Raw genomic sequence first — 16,871 nt, 5'->3', positions numbered from 1 at the left:
ATATGAAATTGTGCACCCAGGATACTAGCTTGTGAGAGGTCCACACGATCGACATGTAGCGATTCGATGGGCCTTGAGTAAGGCGAACCCGAAGATCTGATATATAATCTTCGGGAATACCGAGCAGTTCAGCCTGTAGAGTGACAGCGTGCGAAATCAAATGACACAATGAACAAGGACGACTCCGCATATCAGTCATGCTCGAGCTTAAGTATGTTTAACGTGTTTTACCACTCACCGGACCGAACCACTCACTGGACCACCTCAAAAAACCACCAAAAATCGGGAAAATCGCATCTTGATATCTTAACAACGGCTTAATAATAAATTCTTAAATTTCATAATTAGCTTTTTATGCCTATTTCAAGACTCTAATCTAACTTTAAAAGTAATTCATTAAGTGGTTCTAGAGGAATAGTAATTCCGCTCAAAATTAGGGGCCAAAACTCGATATCTTAATAACGGCTAGGCTTATTATTCCAGAACTTTAGTAGGAGTCTTAAAATAGGTATAAACGGCTAAATATAAAAATATAAAAATTATTATTAAGCCGTTGTTGAGATATCAAGATGCGATTTTCCCGATTTTTGGTGGTTTTTTGAGGTGGTCCAGTGAGTGGTTCGGTCCGGTGAGTGGTAAAACACGTTACACTCGCCGCCTTATTAAGCAGAGTGTGAGCGCCAGAAAGCGCACCAGAAAAGATGAAGCTTTGGATGTTTCTCAAGTACGGCTAAAGAGATGCTGTAGCGGTTAAACCGTCAGGGGGTACTTCATTGATTAAATGCTAGAATAGATAGGTCTCCTTTACCAATCATATCCTTCCTATTTGCTTGAATGCATTCATGTATTCCAGACCACTCACTCACAATTATCCTGCGGAACAAAGGTCGTACATATTCACCTTCCCATGCCACCTTCCTCCCTCTTTACCCTAAAAAATGCCAGCTTCGCGAACCGCCCCAGACTTGCCCAAAAGTGCCTCCCAGCAGGATGCTCTACTATTCTCTCCAGCAACCTTACCACTGAAACCCTCACATCCGCTCTGGGATGGAACAAACCTAAGCTAATATAAAAAAGCCCGCTGTTACTCTCCGGAACAACCGTCAGTAGCTGAAGTATTGTGTCGTACTGCAGCTGCTCGCTTGGAGGACGTGGTGGGGATATTTCTAAAGAAGCATCAAGGCCCATAGCACCTATACCGCTGGTGGAAAGGTCGGCTTCAGAATCCGCAAGGCCCGTCGAGGGAGCGCCTGATCTAGCTTCTTCGACTGCACGCGAGAACGCCAGGTAAATGGCTGCACTCTGTTCGTGACTTAGCCTTAGCATACGCAACCGGTCATGCTGATGCAAGAAATCGATCCCGCGTACTGGCCGCTTAGTCCAACGCCTTGCTAGATCCTGCACAAAACTGTAATAACTTCTTGTACTTCTCCAGCCTTCAACACGATGCACATTCGCTGCTAACTCTCGCATCCTAGCGCTCTCATCTCCCCATACAAAACCATGCCCTTGCACACCATAAGCTCCGGCATCAGTTTCATGAGCACCTATGTAGAGCGCTGACGCGCCATAAACACACTCTTCAAATGCGGCAGCAATCCGAGTAAACTTTTGTACCCAGAAACGCCATTTTGAACGGATAGCGGCCTCCCCATGTCGGTTAGCCATGCTCTGTAGTAAACTCTCCATAAACTGCGAGTCTGCTGTCGAATCGGCGTTTGCATTCTTGCTATCCCCTCCTCCAGTCACTGCGCCAGCCATTTGTGCCCCTAGCGAGGCCCCTGTACCGGTACTGGAATTGTTCAGTGAGAGCCCACCTTGCTGTTGTTGCTGGAAATAAAGGAGGCCTTCAGTTACGGGCGCACCTTCGATCCGGTGGCTGATCTTCATGCGGCCAGTAGGTAAATCACAGAGCAGGTCCCACCACTCAGGTTTATGTGCAAAGGCAGGGTTGGTCACTCCAGCGATAAAGCCAGGGACCTTCAGAAGGTCATCGATCTTGGTGAGATCAGTGTACGGGAACGCATGCCGAGTGAATCCACGTAAGAGTCCTCCAGACGCAAGTGCACAGGCTGCTAGAACAGCTTCGGCGACTTCCCCAGACGGTCGATTATGTCCAAGGAAGACAATACGCTTTTGAGTAAGTAAAGCGTTGACAAGTACTATAATGGGATGAGTATAGGCACCACTCGTGGTCAGGTGCGGGTGCAAGGCGAAGGGCTGAGGTGATGTAGAATGAGGTGCCGAGAAAGTTTGTATTAGTTTAATAAGGGAGAAGTCACCAACTGTTTCAGGACAGATGGCTGTCGGAACCTTGATAGGAATAGGAATGCCATTGTACAAGACGCGTGATTCGAATTCGTGCGTATCTCGTGGGAGTGTGTAGCGTTGGGTATTTTGACGTACTGGAGACATGTTGGAGGAAGTGGACGAAGGGAGAGAGTTTCGCTCGGCGTCCTCAGCCATACGCTGCTGAATCATTTGTTCAAATTTCTCAATGAACATATCTTTTGCGTCGCTGGCTTGCAAAATGAAACCTTCGAGGAGGGAAAGTCGAGGCATGAGCGATAGGTCCATGGAATTAACAGCATTGTACAGCGAAGCAAGCGTTTCAGGAACAGGCACCCGGAAATACTCTTCAAGTGCTAAGAGAAGAAGAGGCTAAAATTTGTTAGTATTATCATCTCACCATATTGGGGACTTGAGGAAACAATACCTTGTATATATGTAAGAAAGAATGTCTCGTACATATTGCCATTGCCTTTACGACCGCACCTCTGGGACGAGACATGAGCATATAATTTTGAGACCAAATGGCATCGAACGAACCTTTTTGCTGTATTATCTTGCTTGGTATTCACAAGGTTTAAAACATAAATCAGTGGGGGCCCCTCGATGCCTTCATCATCATCGCTTTCTTCTTCTTCCTCATCGAAGTCATCGTCAGTCTCATCCGCCTCTTCAGGATCTCCATCCCCCTCATCTTGCGATTCCAGCTCGACACTTGTATCGTCACCTTCCTGGCCGTCCTTCTTCCGCCGTCTACGCCTTCTTCTTTCTCTACGTTCTTCCTTGGCCTCCTCCTCGGCGCTGGTGTCTTTGTGTAAAAAGAAAATCGTCCAATCCTGACTCCGCACATGGGCTTGATCTGGCAGCATGAGTTCCGCAAGCATGTGTTCATCTCCACTAATTGGAGCCGGATATTGGTGTTCCATGACCGACCCGCGGTCAATATCGAATGAAGCAACCAGTATATACTCGACGTGATTCTCAGGAGAATTGGAAGGGTATTGAGAGCGTGTTTTACGGTTACTCTCTTGCTGGTTTGCGGTGCGTGTGGCAGAGAGAGACGATCGCCGAGAGTGATTCGGGGAGGAATTAGGTGAGCCAGCCGACTCCCGGACTGTTGCGGGCTGTGGGGAACGTGCTGATTTATTGTTTCTCGTTGATAAGGAGGGGGACCGCGAGGTAGGGAAGGAGGAGAAGGAGGATTGGCGTTGGAGGACATTCTGCGCAGCAGTGACGCCATTGGTCGCGGGGCGTTGAGCAACGACTGAGGTCATTGTGAAAGCAGAGAACGCAATCAGAATCACCAGGACCCTGATGGATGGGATGAGGCCAGCTTTGGCTCCGTAAGGCGGAAGGGATCTTCTTGGTGTGGGGTTCTAAAGGCTCCACGGAGCATTGACTATAGATGGGACTGCGTGTGAGGTTGCCTAGGTAAGGTAAATAGTATATAAGAATACGCCTTCACTTGGGAATATCATGAAGGCATAGCCAAACGCTCTTTTCCTCACGCAAACCCGCCGAGGACGATTGTAACGGGGATGGCGTGGAGAAGCGAAGAATGGCAAAACTCTTTATTACGATAACGGGTATATAACGATATATTTTGTATTACGATCTACACGCCCTGATCAAGAACTTTTTTGGTGTAATTAACAATTATCTGACTTTCGACGGTATCGTTAAGCTCTACCACTAATACCGGTATAACTAGTTGTATGGGGGGGTATATCTAGCCCGTAAGGAGAAAATCTATCCCTTGCAACGTTGATTCGTGTCCTATTCTTATCGATAAGCTCTAGCCAATTAGATCGTTAGGATCTTAGAGTCGTAATAAGGAATATAAAGCTCAACACATTGTATATTTTGATATCTGCACTCAATTCTTGGTGGAGATTTGTTTGGAATAGGCGTTCCAGCAGCCCCCCTTTACAGAACGGAATTCTGCGAAGTTTCTACGAAGTTTCTGCGCAGTTCTGATTTTGGTGTTCCGCACGGACCACCTGCGGTAGGACACCAACGTTGCATGGGATACTTTTTAGGCTTTAAAATACACTTTCATTGAGTTTTTGCTGGTTATTTACCCTACACGTGACTCTTGATACAACAATACCATTTGTATTACTATGGTATCAGGGATAAATATTGTTAGCTCGGCGCTAGACCAGGGGGTATACACTAGCCATTTCAAGCACCAACAATACACTCCTCCACACGCGTTTTACACACGCACTCTCTCTCACACGCATACACGTAACGTATGTGTGGGGTTATGAAGGCGACCCTATGAAGGTTTTAAACATCAGTACTTGAAAAGCGCGTTGGAGCACAGACGAAGCAAGCGCATAGATAAAAATTGTTTGCAAAACCTGCAAACCTTCACAACTAGGGACACCTTCATAACCATCATATACGTTACGTGTATGCGTGTGAGAGAGAGTGTGCGTGTGTAAAACGCGTGTGGAGGAGTGTATTGTTGGTGCTTGAAATGGCTAGTGTATACCCCCTGGTCTAGCGCCGAGCTAACAATATTTATCCCTGATACCATAGTAGTTACGATACATTAGGTGCCAAAACCCATATCGTACCAAGGAGTTTTGCCTGTACATCAATGCCTCAGAGTACCGGTCAAGAAATAAGCGAGAGGTTATTTTGTTTACTGTACTACAGCCATGTGCATGACCAGCTTCACCCCCCCCTTCCGCAGAATTTGAATTCGGTACACATTCAATTTCGCCTAATTGCCACCAGCTGTACATGGCAATCGTAGCGAACGCCTCTGTTTGCGATCGGCCTTCCTCCGCAGCGTCGTGATCTTTGTCAAATATCGTGAGGTTTCCACCTATACGATATTGCCAAATTCCATCGACCTCTCTGCAGAGACAGCGTTGTATTCGCGTTTCAGAGACGTAGGTAAGAAGGGGAAGAAAGAAGAAGCATACGTCAGGCAAGTTCTGAATTGCTTCAATTCGACTCCCCTGGAATTCCCCTGGCCAACCAGGACAATTCCCCAGGGCAACCACAATAATTCTCCAAGGCAACCAAAGCGGTCCTTGCGTACAGCCACAGGCGTTCGCTACGGTTGCTATGTACAGTTGGTGGCAACTAGGCGAAATCATACGCGAGCGAAATTAACTTTTGTCAAAGAGGGGGGGGGTGAAGCTGGTCATGCACATAGCTGTAGCAGGGAGGGCGTCTGACCCATTCATGTAATTGCGTGCAAAGTCGCAGCACGCGAGACAAGGCGGATTAGAGCTAGCCGAAAACGGAAATATGTTTCTTAAAGTCTTCCAAGGACGGCTGCAAACTCAACACCACTGCGAACGTTGTCTCCAACCTCCGGAAGAAAGCCTACAACGCGTTTTCTCCGTATAACAGCCTATAAAACGAGAATACGACTTCAATTTGGAACATGGTTAGTTACCCGCTTTTCCTCTAACCACTGCCAACTCACTATCCTTCAGTCATCGACACCGACGCCCTATAAGCCGTCCCCTCTTTCCTTCAACAGCCCGCGCACATCACCCTTCCGACGCCCCAAATCCCCTCTTGCTCCATCTCCATCAACTGTTCGCGCGACCACACCCACAAGTTCGCCTCTTAAGCCGTCCACGCCATCAAATCTTTCTCCAGAGAAGACCTTGCAAACTCCCCTTCGCCACACTACCACCCCAAGTGCTTCCAACAATCCACCACCAGCATGGCTTACAACCCGTGGTACAACAACGACACCCGAAGTTCCCACTTCTCCAACACGCTCTGGCACTGCCGCGCTTACCGCCAGCCCTAATTACCCTAACCCTTCCCGAGCCTCGGCCACCACGCCTACAAACACACATACACCGCGCCAATCATCGCTCACTCTCGCTACCAACGGTGATCCACTCACTCAGATTCCGCCTGCTCTCCTCCATAGCATGCGCGAGTCTTTTAGCGTGCTCGATCGGTCTAACGCTGGTGCTATCACGGCGGCCGACGTTGCAGACATGCTCTCTCAGCTCGGCCTTGACAGCTCACCCTCCTCTCTCTCATCTTACTTCCCTAGCAGTCAAACCATAAACCTAGCAACATATCTCCACACACTGTCGGCTCTCCTTGCTCCGCTTTCCCAGCCTTCCGAACTTAATGCAGCATTTGCAGCTTTTGATGACGACGATTCTGGTCAGATTGATCTAGTGGAACTGAAGGATGCGTTACTGCACACTGTGCCAGAGGCCGGTGAGAAGAGATTGACAGAAAGGGAGATCGAGAAAGTAGTTGAGGGGTTTAGCAGCAGGAGAGCCTTTGGGAAGGGAAGCAGGAATATGGGCGGGGCAGGACGTGGGGAAGTATTCCGGTATGGGGAGTTTATGGCTAGTGTGAACGGGGGTGGACTTGGTGGAGAGAATGGAAAAGGTGTTGATGTGATTTAGGCAAGGTGGTGAGGTTTAACAAGGTTGAAGTATGGGAGGATCATTGGAGCCGGGGTTGGTTGGTAATAGAAACCAAACGGGCCTCATGGCGTTTCTTATGGCGTTTGGGACTCAGGGATGGAGCTTTTTGTGTATTTTAGGGATGCTAGGATCTATCTGGCGTAGTACTAGTTCTGTGAGAGGGTTATCTAGTTGCATCTCGTCAGGTACATAAAGAATGGCAAGGATAGCTAGCAAAACGATATAGAGCCCAAAATGCTCTTCTGAATTACCCGTGTACAAGTGTCAATCATCCTCTTTCGTAATCCTCCTCACCGGCCTTGCGGGATTCAAGCTGATGTATGTTACGGTATTAGCATTTATCGGACAAATTCCAACATTTGTCAAAACTCCTACAAGGGATAGGCTCTTATCCTGTCTAAGAATTAAACAAGAATTTTTAGAAGCTATTCATAACTTTAGCTGTGCATAACTCCAACAGCGACGACTCGCCAAGCGAGATTTGGTGCCTATCACACAGCCTCCGCTTTTCGATCAAGAACGAATGTCAACGTACGACATATAAAAGCTCTCAGCTACCCAACCCTTCCATCTCTCAATCCAATTGCTCTGGCCTTACCAAAGCATACCGAGATATCCCACTGCCCAATAATGCCGCCACTCCCAGCATCTCTCCTCGGCCTTCCCGCCGAGATTCGGAACGAAATCTACATTTACGTATTTTCATCACGGAGCCATGTCGACGATACGATAGCTTTGCCCTTCATAGACACTAAACCACTACACAACCTCTATCTCCTCCAAACATGTCACCAAATCTATCACGAAGCGGCTCTGCTTGCCTATTCGAAAACAACTTTCATAACAAAACTTTGGCGACGTAGAGCTCTTGAAGACGGAATAGGCAGCTCAGGATTATGCATAGAGAAACTAAGCACTCTTAGGAGCATCACACTTGCAACACATCTCACAGATGACTTCCTCGCAACTAGGTACAGACCGACAGGTCACAATGCTGGGACAAGGCGCCTAGTACTCTTTTTGGAAGGTTTAGTAACGATGCCGGGATTGACTGGGTTGAGGGAGGTGACGGTTTTGTTCAACGATCACATTTTGATGTCAATGCTCAGGAAACAAAATGACGTGGCGTGGAAACTTAAGCACATCATGAACGCCCAGTTCACTCAAGTTGAGGACTGGTGTACGCGAGTAGATCCGTGGAGTTCCGGTGCTGTTTTTATGATGACATGGGAAGAAGGGGGCAAGACGAGGGGTGTCAAGGTCGAGTTTGTGCGGTTTCTCCCTAAACCAGAAAAATTAGAATTAGGATTTCGGCAATTAGAGGAAGGGGATGTGATTAAGGAATCAGGCCTGACAAGCTGGGAGATGAGGAGGAGGGAGAGACCCTTTCTGACAGCTGGGCAGAGCGATCCGGCAGCACGAATGGCAATGCATACTAAAAGCACTTTTGGAAGAACGGAGCCAAGGTCTCCCAGAAGTTCGTTGGGTGGAAGGTCCGCCAGGAGCTCCCTAAACGGCGACGAGAGTTAGTTGTCAGTGGGCAGCAGGAGTTCACTTGGAGGACTGTCCGCAAGACCCTCGATTGGAAGTGGTAGACCATTGCAAGACGAGCAAGCTTTGCGACAGTCTCTATAAAGCCTTTACAAAGTCTATGCGATTTATAGCAATATTGCAACTAAGTTATAAAGACTGCTGCAAGCTTTATCTTGATAAAGTTATTTTACCTAGTTGTATAGTAAGCTTATTATACTACCTTATTAGAAGAATATTACATTATAAAATGTTATAGACTCTCGTAGAAGACTCTTATATATAGATATAGTATTAATCAGAAGAATAAGATACTAATAAATACATATTAAATTTTCTCTATATAAAAATATCGTCAGGAAAACGGGGAGTGACGCAGGAAATTTAGTTTCGCTAAAAGTATTTTTGGGGCCTGGCCCAGCTTTCCGCCATATTAGCCAAACCCTGCTATTCGCTAGCACTGTGCCAGCTAAAAGAGCGTAATACTATATATATATTGCAGCAATAAGCCAGCTTATGGCTATAAAATAAATAATTATTATTACTATTATTACTATTATTACTATTGGGGTGTTAAGATCTTAAAGGCCTCCTAGTAGGCTAGTAGGTCTTTAATTTGTGATAGATATCTTGGAGGTGCGAAGACTAACCCTTGTTTGATATAGCGTAAAGGTATGTTTGGCAATGGTGACTTATTTTAGTTTCGCACGTGATATCAATTTACATGTAGCGCGAGACGCCGAAGTGACATGAGATGTGATCAGAAATGAACAACTCGAACATCCCATCCTACACGCGCCATTGGCGCACGCTCTACCGGCACAAGCAACAATGGTGCCGGACGTCCTCGGCCTAATCATGGGTTGCCACTTCATCATCCTACTCGCGCACTTTCTTATCGTCTGGGCCACGACCGCCCTCGTCCTCGGTCCCTCGCCTACACGCCCGCTCTTTCTCCACCTCCTCGCCATCCTGCTCTCCCTCGCCGCCCGCTTAACCTGGATCTTCCTGTTCCGAGACCCGGCTCGGTTTGCAGGACTTAGGAGACCGGGATTGAAGTATCGGTGGACGGTGTTGGCCGTGTGTGGGGCGACTACGGTGCCGAATTTGTGTGTGCATGCGGTTGTGCTGGGGAGGAGCTTCCGAGGGCTGGGGGAGGAGGAGGCAAGCTTGATGGTGGCGAGGGTTGGGGTTGTGATGAGTGTGCTGCAAATTGGGCTCTGGGGGTGAGCGAGTGCGGTTTGTGTGTGGATGGTTTGGCGGTTTTTGGTGGATTGGGAAGACGAAATGTATGATCCGTGTGTAAAGAGCGAGTTGGATGGGAGGGGGTAAGGAGAGCTGTTAGAGAGTTTGAGCCTGGTCTGGAGCCTTATTCTGACACCCCACATTCTTCCGTCTCTCGTAGGCAAGGAACAGCGGCGATCGGTTTGCTTGCGGCGGCATATGCAAAGCAGCAAAGAGAAGCATCAACGGCAGCACAAGAGCCGGAGCGAAGCCATCAACGGGATATCCCTCGCGGCTCTATTATAGAGCAAGACCACGGAGAAGGAGCGCTAGAAAATCAAGATATCAGTATATCCGGCGCGCCTATATCTGCGGAAGGCCGATCTCCAACGCCCCTTCGATGTCCAACGGTAGCAAGATACGACTACATGGATAAGAACAGCACCGGCGCACACTCTTGGCTATCTTACCCTCTCATACCCGCTTTCATCTTCACCTACAGCTCGATACTATCTATTTCCATGATAATGTTCATAAATGAAACCAGGCATTCAAAGACCCCTTCCCCGTAAGTGCTACCTCACTCCTGATGCCACAGCTCCACTAACCGCCGCGTCAGCAAAGCAAAAAAAGGCCTCTACACAGTCCTAGGCAGCTACCTCCTCTGTTTCTACGCCCTCAAGCACCGCCTCCGAAGGTCCATGTTTGAGAAATTTGAGCTGCCGCTCCCAGACCCGTGGATGCAAGTCCCCTCGATAATCCTCAGACGCAAGCGGTTCAAAAGATCCTATGCCGAGCCGTCAACCATGCCGACCCTCGTCTACGCGCCCTTCCGCCTACCGCAAAAATTAATCCCGCAGCTATTCGAACCAAGGAATACCTGCAAGCTTACAACGCGCACCCTTCATCCTGCCCCCAGTACTGGGGTCACCAGGGCCGACAGTGGAGATCGACGTTTCGGACCAAACCTACTCTTTTCCGAGTCGGGTTCATAGGCTTAGCAACCATTTCACCCCTGAATGGGTATCGGTGCATTCTCTCGTATCCGATTGGTGTGGACATTGGTGGATCGGACGAGGACCGGCGCAGACTGGACCGGATTCGGTACTGGAAGCTTTTTTTGCTGGCGTCTATGGGGCCGCAGATGATATTTGTCGTAATGTATGCTTCGGGGAGTGCGGGAAGTATGCTTATGCTGTGGTTGAAATGCCTTCTGAGGTCCATGGAGATAGAGAAACAGGGTCGGTATGGTATATACGATGACTATGCCCGAGGCGCTGTCCCATCCGTGGGGCAGCGTAGCGATCGTGGTGAGAGGTCAAGGGGGTCGGGATAATATAAGGAGAATGCATCGTACCTTTGGGCTCGCCCATCTCCTAGTGGCGTCGGTAAAGTGCCGATATCGAACGGGCCCGCATAGCGTTGACGGCTAAAAGATTCAAATCAGCTGGAGATTTCTCTCCCCAGCGTCCCCGAATTCCCGTATCAAATCGCTATCCGCGATTCCGCCAACGCCCAGTCGTCGATACACCTGGCCTTTGCCATCGATCTGTTTAACGAACAGGACATCCAGCACGGGATTCGAAGTCTTTAACCATATCCCGTGGCGAAGATATCTCGTCGAGACATGGAGCGTATAGACAGCAACTCCGAAATCTGCACACGTTGTCGGATCCGTTCTCATTTGCTCGAGCGAACCCCAACCGGCGATGATCTCAGGTCTGAACGCAGAACATATGGCGCACCAATTACACGATTTTGGAGCAGTGTCGTATGCGGTTGAAAGCGCGGCGCTCTGTAGATTTTCTTCGGTCTCCAGGTATCCTCGGACGTGCACTGTGTGTAATTTTCCTCGAAGATGAAGGCAGGAGAAGAAGTTCTCGGGATTGAACTAGGCCATTTCTACCGCGGCGTTCGCTGGACGAAGTCTGTGGTTGCCGAAAACAAAATGGTCAGGATTATCGTGCTCTCCCTGACATCTCAAACAGACGCCGTTTAGGTTGAATGCTGGCTGTGTTCCCTTTGCTCTCTCAGGCCATCGCACCGACGTCATAAGCGAAGCAAATGACCATGACGGGGCTTTTTCAACTTTTGTGGTCCAAGCTTGGGCAATATGGTCTTGCTCCCAGAGAAGACCGTAGTGGAGGTCTCGTAACCACAACCCAGCCACATATATTTCATTCTGCGGATCGATCTGCGCAGCAAGTGTCGGACCAACTTCTTTGGCCAGACCTGACAGGGCCATTATGCGGTCCTTCTCCGGTTTCGTCAAATGTTGTCCGGAATAAACCTCGAGGGCGTGATACCAGAAGTCCAAGATGTTCGTGTTGGAAAAGTGGAATGAAGCCTTCAGCTGAAGATGCGCGCGAAGATCCGGGTTCGCTCGACTGAACGCGAGCTGGGATTGATCGTACGCCCGAGGCAGCTCCTGTTGACATTCATAGAATAGGCCGTGCGGTGTGTACCACAGGAGTCTTTTGCTGAGAAGCCATTCTTGCAGGATCCAGCCGCACTTGAAGAAGATGCTGGATCGGACTTGTGATATGTACTCGTCCACTAGGGACAATCTATTATAACGTTTATAATACGATTACGTAACACGCAAGATGTTAAGGAACTTTAACCACCAGTTAAAGTTATCTAATTAGTTAGATTTACCTTAACAAGACCTACTATAAAGATATTAGTTCTGCTTACCGCCTTAACTAAGCTAATAGTAATTTTTTATCAGAGATAGAAAATCCTAATTAGTCTATTTAATAATAGAACTAGTAAAACTTTATACTACTACCTAATATAAGTATATAAATATAATAAGTAATAAGTCTTAACTAAAATTAAAATATTTTAGACCCTTAGCTAAAAGAGGGGGTACTTTAATTAACTTCTACTAAGTTCTACTAAAAGCAATTAAATTCTACCAAAATCTGTTAAAGACTATATACGTATATACGTATATATTAACCACTAAGACCCCTAACTATTTAATTATAAGATTCTCTTAATATTATCTTCTCTTCTTTACGTAACGTCTTGTTCTCTATAAGAGCTATACTCCTAAATTTAGATAGAATATATTTTATTCCTTTAAATCTACTTTAAAGCGTCTTTATATCCTTATACTATTCTTATCTTTTTATAGCATTGCTTTTAACAGTTTTTTATTATTTTATAATTTAGGTTTTCTACTTAGCGTATTAGTTCTTATATTTTTAGTACCCTTAATATACTAAATCTTAAAATAGTATTTTATAAGCATTACTACTTACCTAACCTATCTATAATTAAGTTCTTTTATTATTAGGAACCCCATTAAGTTTTTATAGTCTATTTTAACTATAAATAGTTTCTTTATACCTTATAAGAATACTCTTAATTCTTTAAATACTATAACTATACCTAATAACTTCTTATTATAAATGTTATAGTTTAGTTCTAGTAGTATTATCTTCCAACTATAATATACTACTAAATACTAAATATTTCTATATTTCTATAGTACGGAGGTACGTTTTAAAAGTCTTTACCGGCCCTGCCTAGGTTGGGCCTAAAGAGCCCGTATATAGCCGAAAATTGGGCGCATTTTAAGCCGGTTCTGGGGGACCTTAGGCGCTATTGGGCGGCTTCTAGCCCGTTGCCCTACCAACCTTAAGGCAGCCACCGCCCATAAGACCGCCTAATAAGGGGCGGCGAAGACTTTTAAAACGCACCTCCGTAAGTATACTCCTAATATAAAGTCTAATATATTTGTTTCTACTAGCGTTTCTAGTCCTAGTTAATAGATTTTAAGGATTAGTTCCTAGGTAAATAATTTCTAAAGTTTCTCAAATAACTTCCTTTACTTATCTCTCTATACCTATAGTTCCTCTTTCTTTATTAGTCTCGTAAATAGCTTAATATTTATTGACTATTATATTATAAATCTGCCCCCCTATTACAGTTGCAATAGGTATATTATAAGGATCACCTCTTTCGCCTATACTCTTCCTCTTCTTTATAAGCAACTTGCTTAACACCTTTAAGAAAGGGGCGACCTAAGGGATAGGCTTTATTAACGATATAAACCTAATTACATACGGGCTAATAGCCGTAGAGAATTGTAGGACACTAGAGAAAGCCTATAATACCTATATAGAATAGGCAAGACGATATAGAGTCTAATTCTTACCAGAGAAATATCAGTTAATCCATTTTATAAGAAAACGCAACCAATCTGCAGATCTCTATTATATAATCCACATTTAAAGATTTAGGGGTTAACCAGTTTAGGGCCTAAGGGTATTAAGAGTATGGGTAGATAGTAAGCTCTAGTAAAGCGTATATACGGCGCAAGCAGCCCGTAAGGGCTAAGTATAGTACATCACACTATCTAGGATTGTTAATTCTATATAGGGTCTATACTTCTAGAGGTTACGCCTACTATATACAGCAGTTATTTAGCTAACTATAACATATAGATCCAGTATCTGGGCTATTAGAGAAACTAAGAAAGGCCCCCCTAAATCACCCCTTAAACTACTCTAAAAGGTCTAAACAGCCTGCCTTTAAAGTATAACAGGCGGGTATAAGCGAATGGCCACAGTACTGCTTAAGAAGGAAGCCAATATTCCCCCCCTATAACTATATATTAAAGCCGCTGTAATATAAAGAGCGTAAAATAAACGTAACTCTAATATTATAAAGTATATTAAGATACGCCTAAATAAACTATAGAGGGACCCTAGGGTGCCCCGTAGGAGAATAAACCAATAACCCCAAAGTAGGGAAAATATATTAGAGAAATAGGTAAAGAAAGTAAAAGAAGAATGGTACTGCGTTAGGGCCTAGGCCTATATAGTAGAGGAAGGGAGACGCGTAAGAGGCCAGCAAAGATAATAGTAAGAAAGAGAAAGGAGCTAAAGTAGTATATAAAAGAACGCCGGGAAACTATCTACCGTAATACAATACTGGTTAGATTAACGCTAAAAAAGTATATAAGAGTTAAAGGTACAGAGGCTAACTTAGATAAGAGAAACCTAAGCCGTAGCATGGTTAACGCTATAGGGGGTAAATACTTAAGGGCTTTAGGAGGGCCTAATAAAGGCAGAAAATATAATAGCAACACTTTTAAGAACAGGGATAATAGGACTAAAAGATTAGCTCTACTGGGTAGGTGTCTTAGTAGGTAGCCCGAGATATAAATATAGCTAGCTAAAATAGACACTAAAACACGTAATACTATTATGCCCCCTACGCACCAACTAAGAAGTAATACTCTTAGTAGCTGGCATAAAGAACTATAATATACTACTCTTAACATAAAAAGGTCTTAAGGCGGTTACCTAGTAGCTTATTAGCCAAAATATACTAGACCAGTTTTGGGTTATAAAGGAAATAGTAAAAGAAGGCAAATGTTACGGCACTGACAGAACTTGGCAGAACTTCGCACCGGCAAGTTGCCACAGATTGCCGTATATTGCGATTACGTGACGCAAAGATCTTATAAAACACCGAACGGCGCTACTCTTCTTCTCCTTTCCTTTCCCTAGCTTTAGATTCTCGTTTATAGACAATCCAATCGTATAGGCTTGCGCGACCCTTTTGCCATACTTATATCTTAATTGACTAAGTCACTAACATTATCTAAAGCTTACTCTACTCTTTCTTCCTAAGAAGGAACTTAAATATATCTATAAGAACACAGAATAGGACCCTAAGGACATTACTAGGACCACAAGGACAGGACCTAAAAGAAAAGAACAGAACCCTAAGAAAAGGACCCACAAGACACACACAGACTAGAACCCCTAAAGAAATTACCCAGAATTACCTAACACCCCTACCACCATACTATAAACCACAGCAGTAGGTAAAGTAGCTGCAGGACCCTTAAATACTTTAGACGAAGAAACAATTAACGTTTTAACCCCCTAGGCGGAGCTTGCGGCTACCAATGCCGAAATTAAACGACTGCGAGAGCTGCTTAAAGCTAGAGATACCCCTATATCTAATAATAAGTCATTATTAGATAACTAAAGACTTGCTACAGTCCTTTAGGCCCTATCTTAGCGCCTTAGTAGATCTACTAAGGCCTATATAGCACCAAAGCGGTCAGCAAAGGTCGCGGATCCCCCGCTACTTACAGACGGAACCAACCCTATATTTAATAATTAGAAGCTTTAATTACGGGATAAGCTTAAAGTTAATGCAGACTACTTCCCTAACGCCCGAGCCAGAATGGCCTATATTTTCAGCCGTACTAGCAAAGACGCCTAAACGTATTTACGCCCGCAATACACTAAAGACTTAGCAGACCCCTTTATCTCTAAAGAAGAAATAATTAAATACTTATCTTCTATTTATAAAGACCCTTTTAAAGTATAAAACGCCCGCCTTAGCTATAAAAGCCTAAACATAAAAACAACGGAGACCTTTTCGGCCTTTTAAACCCGCTTTCTATACCTGGCCGGATAAGCCTAGATCCCTTAGGAAGACCTGCTGCTAGACCTCTTCAATAAGCTTACCCTAGACCTATAGCGGGCCGTATTACTAGCTTATACTACGGTATAGACGTTAAAGGAACTTACGGACTATTACCTAGCTATTAACCAAGGCCTCCGTTAAATTAAGGCACGCGCTAACTAGCTAAAAACTAGAAACCTTATAAACTAGGCCGTAAGTACTATAAGTACGGCCCGTAGTGCCCCGGTATAATTAGTAACTCCTATAGTTAACCTAGTAGCTAGCCGCGCAGCTACCCCTATTTTGGGCCCGGTGTACACCTAGCCTATATATAGCAACCCCCGTATATAGGCCCTTAGCAATTAAGGAGCTTGCTTCTTATATGGTTAAATAGGCTACCCTATAAGGAACTGCCTAATAAAGGTAAAGATAAATAAGGTTCTATTAATTTAGGAGGATAGTACAGAGCCGGAAAAAGAGAAACCTTAGAGGAAAACTCTTCTTTAGGGTTAAAAGGGATTAATATGTCATATATTAATCTGGGTTGGCTAGTTAGTAGAAAAAGCTACACTATCCCTTATACTTTATTTCGTAATAGATATTAAGTTTTAACCTCTGCTTTAGCTAACTTAGGAGTAAATGCCTTTACCTTAATTAACACAAAGTGCGCTGTAAAACTGGCTAACTTTTTAAATACACCCCTTAAAGAACTGCCTAAACCAGTTCCTATTTGCGGATATAACGGACGGATAAGACTACCTATTATAACTATCTTACGGGTCTACCTCCGCGTTAACGGACGAAGGTAGTATAACGTCCCCTTCCTTATTACGGACCTTAAAAGCTATAATATAATCTTAAGGAGAAAATAGCTAGCCTATTTAGGCTTATAGCTTAACGTATAGAATAGGCAGCTTATCTAGCCCAAAACTATACCCCTAACGCCTTCCTTTATAA

General features: G+C 45.0%; 5 protein-coding genes across 5 annotated transcripts; 3 read left to right on the top strand and 2 right to left on the bottom strand.

The window, feature by feature from the left end:
• Positions 1–757: 757 nt before the first annotated feature.
• On the bottom strand, positions 758–3,819 carry K441DRAFT_647556 (spindle pole body interacting protein). Its single transcript, XM_067646862.1, has 3 exons — positions 2,830–3,819; positions 2,717–2,777; positions 758–2,661 (listed from the first exon to the last, which is right to left on the bottom strand). The coding sequence occupies exons 1-3, from the start codon at positions 3,561–3,563 to the stop codon at positions 898–900; spliced, it is 2,559 nt and encodes an 852-aa protein (XP_067497465.1). The 5' UTR covers positions 3,564–3,819; the 3' UTR covers positions 758–897.
• Positions 3,820–5,310: 1,491 nt separating this feature from the next.
• On the top strand, positions 5,311–6,975 carry K441DRAFT_622067 (uncharacterized protein). Its single transcript, XM_067645995.1, has 2 exons — positions 5,311–5,701; positions 5,751–6,975. The coding sequence occupies exons 1-2, from the start codon at positions 5,699–5,701 to the stop codon at positions 6,696–6,698; spliced, it is 951 nt and encodes a 316-aa protein (XP_067497464.1). The 5' UTR covers positions 5,311–5,698; the 3' UTR covers positions 6,699–6,975.
• Positions 6,976–7,246: 271 nt separating this feature from the next.
• Positions 7,247–8,491, top strand: K441DRAFT_332513 (uncharacterized protein; the record flags this gene model as incomplete). The annotated part of the gene is made up of 1 exon (XM_067641226.1): positions 7,247–8,491. A coding segment is annotated over one exon (1,003 nt), but the record flags the coding sequence as incomplete, so codon positions are not given.
• Positions 8,492–10,053: 1,562 nt separating this feature from the next.
• K441DRAFT_332500 (uncharacterized protein) lies at positions 10,054–10,594 on the top strand. The gene has a single exon (XM_067641225.1). It carries the CDS (start codon positions 10,175–10,177, stop codon positions 10,466–10,468), a length of 294 nt encoding a protein of 97 aa, XP_067497462.1. The 5' UTR covers positions 10,054–10,174; the 3' UTR covers positions 10,469–10,594.
• Positions 10,595–10,911: 317 nt separating this feature from the next.
• On the bottom strand, positions 10,912–12,024 carry K441DRAFT_591658 (uncharacterized protein; the record flags this gene model as incomplete). Its single annotated transcript, XM_067644843.1, is given in 2 exon segments — positions 10,912–11,364; positions 11,380–12,024. Coding segments are annotated over 2 exon segments (1,098 nt in total), but the record flags the coding sequence as incomplete, so codon positions are not given.
• Between the last annotated feature and the right edge of the window lie 4,847 nt (positions 12,025–16,871).

Source organism: Cenococcum geophilum (assembly GCF_001692895.1).
Source record: "Cenococcum geophilum 1.58 unplaced genomic scaffold K441scaffold_77, whole genome shotgun sequence".
NCBI classification, from domain to species: Eukaryota; Fungi; Ascomycota; class Dothideomycetes; order Gloniales; family Gloniaceae; genus Cenococcum; species Cenococcum geophilum.
The sequence above is the reverse complement of the archived record's forward strand: the minus strand, read 5'-3'. Positions and strand labels throughout refer to the sequence as shown.